General features: G+C 40.3%; 1 protein-coding gene across 1 annotated transcript; it reads left to right on the forward strand.

Moving 5' to 3' along the window:
* The first annotated feature begins 2,313 nt into the window (after positions 1 to 2,313).
* Positions 2,314 to 3,936, forward strand: LOC147070287 (uncharacterized). The gene is made up of 3 exons (XM_085949938.1): positions 2,314 to 2,802; positions 2,898 to 3,513; positions 3,680 to 3,936. The coding sequence occupies exons 1-3, from the start codon at positions 2,314 to 2,316 to the stop codon at positions 3,934 to 3,936; spliced, it is 1,362 nt and encodes a 453-aa protein (XP_085806064.1).
* The last annotated feature ends 3,107 nt before the right edge of the window (positions 3,937 to 7,043 follow it).

Raw genomic sequence — 7,043 nt, forward strand, 5'->3', positions numbered from 1 at the left:
TTCTTTCCCAAGATTTTCTCCTCCTCTGGCATACGTCCTGTCTCGCCGAAGCACCATAAAACCTGGGAAGCTAATAACTATGTGAGAAATAGTGTCGTTTAACCATGTTTCCACGCCTATAAAAATATCAATTTCATCTAGCATCACTCTAAGCTCCTCTAGTCTATTAAGAATGCTTCTTGTATTCCAGAAAACAATACGTATATCAGATTGAATAAATTGGTTAACTTTGTTGCTGGAATTATGCATTATGTTATTGTTCCTCTTGTCCTTCCAACGAACTAATATCTTCACTGGAAACTTTTAATTGTGGATTACTGAGTCTTTTCTTGATTCTTGTTATGCGAATTTTAATGCTACGTTCTTTTAAATGACTATAGATTTCTGTTAGCATGTTATTAAGAGCTTTTATATCAGTAGTAAATTTATTAGCAATCATTTCGGTATTGGGATTTCCATGTGTTTTCACAAGGAAACTGAGTAATGTTTCATAATCGATGAGAAATCTATGACGATTACTTTCAACATGTTCCTTGGCAGGTAACAAAAGTTCATTTGTATCCTCAGTGGATAATTTTTTCGATTTTTTTGGTGTCTGTTGGAGTGCAGGAATGCGTGTGATTGCATTCCTTTTCACTGTATCTTCAAATTCAAATTCTACACTGCTGATATCAGTTGGACTGGTCAACGGCCTTTTTGAACCGATTGACGTATCCTTGTTGATAATAGAGTTGTCCGACTCTATATCTGCGGCTAGTTCATCCTCCTGGAGTGTATTTTCTCTCTCTAACGAAAGAGAGGTTAACACCTTTGGTACATTGAGAGATTCAGGCAATTGTACAGTGTGAGGTTCATTATTTCCAGTTGTTTTACAATATTTGGCCAGATGGCCCTCTTCTTTGCAAATAAAGCATGTCAATTTTTCGGTGGAGAAGTAAATCCAGTACAGGGTATTATCAAAATTTATTTGCATTGACTCTGGCAGTTTTATGGTGTCTTCTGGGTTTACATAAACCTGTCTCCGGAAACTTAAAATATGTGCATAACCCGGTTCGATAATACCAGCTCTGATGCTTGTGATACGTGAGGTAGTTTTTATCTTTAAGTCATTGAGTTTTGATTCCAAAACGCTGTGTGGGATTATAGGACATACGTTTGATATTACTATCCTCATTGATTTGGTGATCAGCGGCCTGATTTCTAGTATGTGGTTTCCAATTTTAACTGTTTCTTTATTTTCTTTTAATTTGTCTGCTTGTTCTTCACTACTCAAGTATATACATATTCTTCCCTGGGAAATCCTAGATACATATCTTATATTACATGGACCTACCTTATTCCCGATCGATAGCGTGTATTCTCGTATAGAGATGCCATCGATAGCATCTAGAACGATGGCTTGCTCCTTCTTCGGAAACTGCATTTTTTGAGCAACTGATGCATATGACATTGTTTGTTGGGTTTCTTTTTGGTGATCCATTGCTGGCAACGTTGTATTTTTTTGAATTTTAATAAGCGCCCCTGTAGTCAGAGACACTTAAATGTAAACAACTTTGTAACAATAATTTATTGTTACGCCGCACGCACAACTGGTTATTATTAATTTGTAAACACTCGCTATCTCGTTATTGGAGACGTCCTACTGTCGTCGATCACACGGAACAACTGGTCCGAGTCTATATTGTAAGATTTTTTTAGTTTAGAGTAATATTAGGTCGAAATAACCCCTTATATGGAAATATTCCCCTAAAAGGGAGACTGAAAATTTATAGTTCTAGTTCATAGCATGTTGTGCAACGGTTGCCATTTTGGAAATTGGTGGGCGATTTTCAGTTTTTCAACTATATATAAGTATTTTTTATCGTATTTGCAGCGGTTACCGAGCTGTAGGGTAAGGATAAATAAAAAAACAGATTTTGAAGAAAGATGCCATTTTAGTAAGTACCTATGTTGTTAATGGGAATTTGGATTATTTATATTATATTAAATACGTAAGTAGGCGGACAAATGGTAGGCTAGGGCCTCAATGAAATGCACTAATGCCAATAGGTACATTTCTATAAAATGTTGAGACGCTACTCTACAGATGGCCAACAAATCCTATCTCTAGCCTCCACGCGGCGTCCCCATGGCAATGCAGATGTGGTGTGTCTTGTGACAGTATAACTCATCTGTAGCTAATAGAGAAGGGTGAAAGGCGAAACTCTGGCGCCTTAAAACGAGAGACTCCTTGGCTACGGGAAGAAAAAACCAGACATAAAACCACACACCAACCCGTTTGGACAGCGTGGTGTGTTATGTCTAAATATCCCCATGGAACAAGAACAAAAGTCTCGGCCCTTATTCTCCGGAGGCCAACCTAACACTGATCACGGCAGCAATCAGCAAGGGAAGGCAGAGGGTGCTAAGAATCCCCGGAAATACAGTAACGGCTGCCTACCGATGACCATTTCCACCTATAACGCGAGAACATTATCCAGCAACGCCAAACTTCTAGAGCTCGAAGAAGAACTCGAAAAAATCCATTGGGATGTTGTCGGGCTCAGCGAGGTAAGACGACAAGGCGACGATATCGTCAATCTCCACAGCGGACATGTACTCTGTTATAATGGGACTAAGACCGGACGCACAAGCGGTGTCGGATTTTTAATCCGCAGACTCTGGAAAGATCGCATAGTTGAATTTGATTTCTCCTCAGATAGAGTAGCAAGTTTAACACTTCAGCTCAGCAAAAGATACCAGATTCTGCTTTTGCAAGTTTATGCGCCCACTCAAAACTCACCTGATGAAGTAGTGGAGGAGGTATATGAAGAAATCAGTACGTTGAAAAATAAACGGAAACGTCACTTCACTATCATCATGGGGACTTTAATGCACGAATCGGATCTCAACACCAGGATGATGTAGCGGTCGGGCACTTCGGACATGGCACCAGGGATGGCCGAGGAGACATGTTAGTAGAGTTTACGGAAAACCACAATCTCTACATCATGAACTCATTCTTCAAAAAGAAGCCTTCCCGAAAATGGACATGGCGAAGCCCAGCAAAACGAACCAGCGAAATCGACTACATCCTCACCGACAAGAAGGATATTTTTCTAGACAGCACAGTCATTAACAGATTTAATACTGGCAGCAACCACCGAATGGTAAGGTGTAAAGTACGATTAAACATCAAACGTGAGAGATCCAAACTGATGCAGAAGCCCAAAGTCCGCAGAGGTTTGAGAAGCACAGTCGAATTCCAACAAGAGCTGGAGAACAGGCTAGCGGCTTTCCAGGCTGAAAATGACCACATCTTCCCACAAAACACCAAAGCAATAACAAAAATCATTATAGAATCTTCGGAAGAGACAGTTGCTGCTGTGGTTGAACGAGTAAGCAAACTTTCAAAGGAAACGTTGGATCTTATGAAGCTGCGTAGAAGTGCGAAAAGCAAGCAACAAGTTGCAAATGATCTCGAGTACTCCACGCTGTGCAAAACTATACGTAAAAACGTACGAGAAGATCTTCGTAAGTTCAATATTATTATGAACCTTGTAGAATCAATTGTTGCGTCAGGAAGGAGCTTACATAATAACAAGCAGCATCTTTCAATAGGGAGACGGCAGATCACGACACTAAAAGCGCAAGATGGAAGTATCGTGCGTAACTGGGATCATCTACGACACTGTTGTAGAATTTTACAGCGCTTTATACAAAGATGACACTGACATCAATTCAGATCTTCCGGTGAACGGAGAATATGGAGATCCTCTTCTCGAGGTTACTACCACAGAGGTGGAATATGCTATAATATGCATGAAGAGTGGGAAAGCCCTGGGAGAAGATGGCCTGACTATCGATGTTCTCAAACGGGCCGGGAGGACGGTGAGCGAAGTGTTCGCACGTCTGTTCACATCTTGTCTGTACGAAGAGAACATCCCAGAGTCATAGAAAAATGCCTCCATTATTATTCTCCATAAGAAAGAAGACACTGAAGATCTGAAAAACTATCGACCAATTAGTCTACTGTCAATTCTGTATAAGGTTTTCACGAAAATACTCTCAAACCGTCTCGAAACAGTTCTAGACGAGAACCAACCAAGAGAGCAAGCCAGATTCAGAAGAGGCTACAGTACTATGGATCATATACAGGTCGTCAGGGAAATCATAGAGCACTACCAGGAATACAAACTGCCATTATATCTTGGTTTTATAGACTATGAAAAGGCGGTTGATTCCATCAAAAAATTCTCAATTATAGACGCCCTTAGAAACCAAGGAATTTCCAGACGCTACATAAACATATTGAACAGTATATACAGTGATGCCACAGCATGCGTGAAACTCCACAAACGGTCGTGTAAATTCCCCATTAACAAAAGTGTCCGGCAAGGTGATACCATTTCACCTAAACTATTCACCGCTACTTTTGAGGACTTATTTAGGAAACTTGATTGGGAGGAAAAAGGTGTTCCAATTAACGGAGAGCACCTCAGTCACCTGCGCTTTGCAGATGATATTGTTATACTCTCACAAGACCCGAAAGACCTCCAAGGTAGAATGCAAGAACTCGCGGATGTCAGTCAAAGGGTCGGTCTAAAGATAAATGTCTCAAAGAAAAAAGTCATGAGGAACTATTTTTCGGACCCAGCGATTATCTGTATTTCTGGCACCCAACTCGACCAAGTCAGCAGCTACATCTATCTCGGACAGCAAGTGTTCATAGACGGAAGCATGCACGATGAAATTGCTCGAAGAACAAAGCTGGGATGGAGTGCTTTCGGACGTCTGAATAGTATCTTCAAGAGTGACCTACCATTATGTCTTAAGCGTAGGGTGTTCAACCAGTGTGTGCTACCCGTGCTCACATATGGCTGCAAGACGTGGACCCTCAACACGAGAGATGTCCAAAAGCTAAGAGTCACACAGCGAGGCATGGAGAGGTGCATGTTAGGCATCACGCGAAAGGACCGTAAGAGAAACGAATGGGTTAGGAAGCAAACAAGAGTACGCGATGTAATAGACGTTGCCAAACAGCTGAAATGGATATGGGCGGGGCACATTGCTCGCCGAAAAGACGGCCGCTGGACAAATGCCGTCATCCAATGGTACCCAAGGGGTACGAAACGGCTACAGGGTCGCCCTAAAAGCCGCTGGATTGACGAACTGGTAACGTTCGGCGGAAATACGTGGCAGCGAACGACACAGGACCGAGAGAGTTGGAGAAAGCTTGGGGAGGCCTTCATCCAGCAGTGGATTGACCCCAGCTGATGATGATGATGAAATACGTAAGTATGTAAGTATGTAGGCTGGAGTGCTTTTGGCAGTCTGAATAATGTCTTCAATAAAGGTGAGCTTTAATAACGGTGACCTTCCACTATGCCTAAAGCGCAAAGTGTTCAACCAGTGTGTGCTTCCCGTGATCACATATGCGTGTGAAACATGGACCCTAAGTAAAACAGAGATCCAGAAACTTAGAGTAGTTACAACGTGGTATGGAGAGGTGCATGCTGGGCATAACGCGAAAAGACAAAAAGAAGAATGAGTGGATAAGGAAGCAAACAAGGATTTGCGATGTAATAGAGTTTATTAAAAGCCTAAATGGAGATGGGCTGGACACATAGCTCGAAGAAGAGACAATCGTTGGACAAATCTAGTCATTCAGTGGTATCCTAAAAGTACAAAACGTCCAAGGTAGACCTAGAGGCCGCTGATCCATGAAATGATAAAGTTCTGCGGAAGTACGTGGCAACGCAATGCACTGTACCGAAAGAAGTGGAAGCAGATTGAAGAGGCCTTCATCCAGCAGTGGATAGATTCAGGCTGATGATGATGATGAAGTATGTAAAGTCTCCCCTTTTGGGGAATTATTTCCTAGTAAAACTCTAATAAGACTGACATAGCCCCATATCCTGAAGCGCGCCCCCTACCTATTGCCAAGGTTAAGGGCAGTGTAATATTCTACGGCTGTGTTCCCAAATTCGTATTTTGTGGAACCCCAGTGACCCGCGAGGTAAATTTAAAAGTATTTTGTATTTTTAAATAAATTCACTTGAGTTATTGAGTGTTCGGTACACGGCATCACATTATTATGAAGTATTAATCACGAGCCCCTTTTATGGAAGACCAGTAACATGTGACCCATAGCCAATCTGGATAAATAGCCATTTTTATTGGCCATGAAACACACTAAAAATAATTATATACGAAAATTCTACACATTAATCGTTATTCACATTAAATTTCATCACACAAGCACATATTTTAAAATATTAATACGCTTCGTGAAAATTAATGAAATAGTGCCGCAGGCGACTTTTTTTAACAATTATACGAGAAAATCTCACTTCACTGGTAGACTTACAACGCCAGGTTAGAGCCCTGTCAACCAACTCTCCTCATATGGGAGCTATGATAACTATGAATCAAATTTGAAAACTGAATCTAAACACTGTTAGTTAATGTGGTACAGTTGTTATTTTGTCATTAAGTAAGTCACTTTCGCATTTGACGCCCTAATGTGCAAGAAAAGTGTTTATTGAAAAAGAGGTTTGTCAATTATTCATTTTGCCATTTTGGTCGATCGCTTTATAAAGCCAGTCTCAAATTTTCACTGAAAGTTTCTTGTCTTTTGTTTGAACTGTACAACTCTGTGACCTTGCTTTGTAATTTTAGTGAATAACCATTACAAACTATTTGATTTTCATATGATTTTCATTTTATTCAGCCTTAAAATAGTTTTTTAAAGCAGATTTAACTGTAAAAAGATAAAACAGTAATGCCAATTAAATGAAAATAAATATCTATCGTATCACAAACATTTTTCTTTTTATATTTCTATATTTAAAAAGTAACTATGTGAATGGCTAAATTATTGTATCTATAGATTATAAATTATAAATTATAATTTTATAGTTAAGGCTATACGAAGTTGAGGCATTGTCTAAAAAGATCGTGTCTAGGCGATGCGCGGATTGTGGGTCGCGGGTGCAAATGACGCATGCCGACCGAAATATAATTTGTCATATAAATCCAACATGCGTCCATTTAATGTTCTG

This window comes from Rhyacophila brunnea, unplaced genomic scaffold, assembly GCF_057557595.1.
Source record: "Rhyacophila brunnea isolate RB1 unplaced genomic scaffold, BYU_Rbru_1.0 scaffold_22, whole genome shotgun sequence".
In the NCBI taxonomy this organism is placed as follows: Eukaryota; Metazoa; Arthropoda; class Insecta; order Trichoptera; family Rhyacophilidae; genus Rhyacophila; species Rhyacophila brunnea.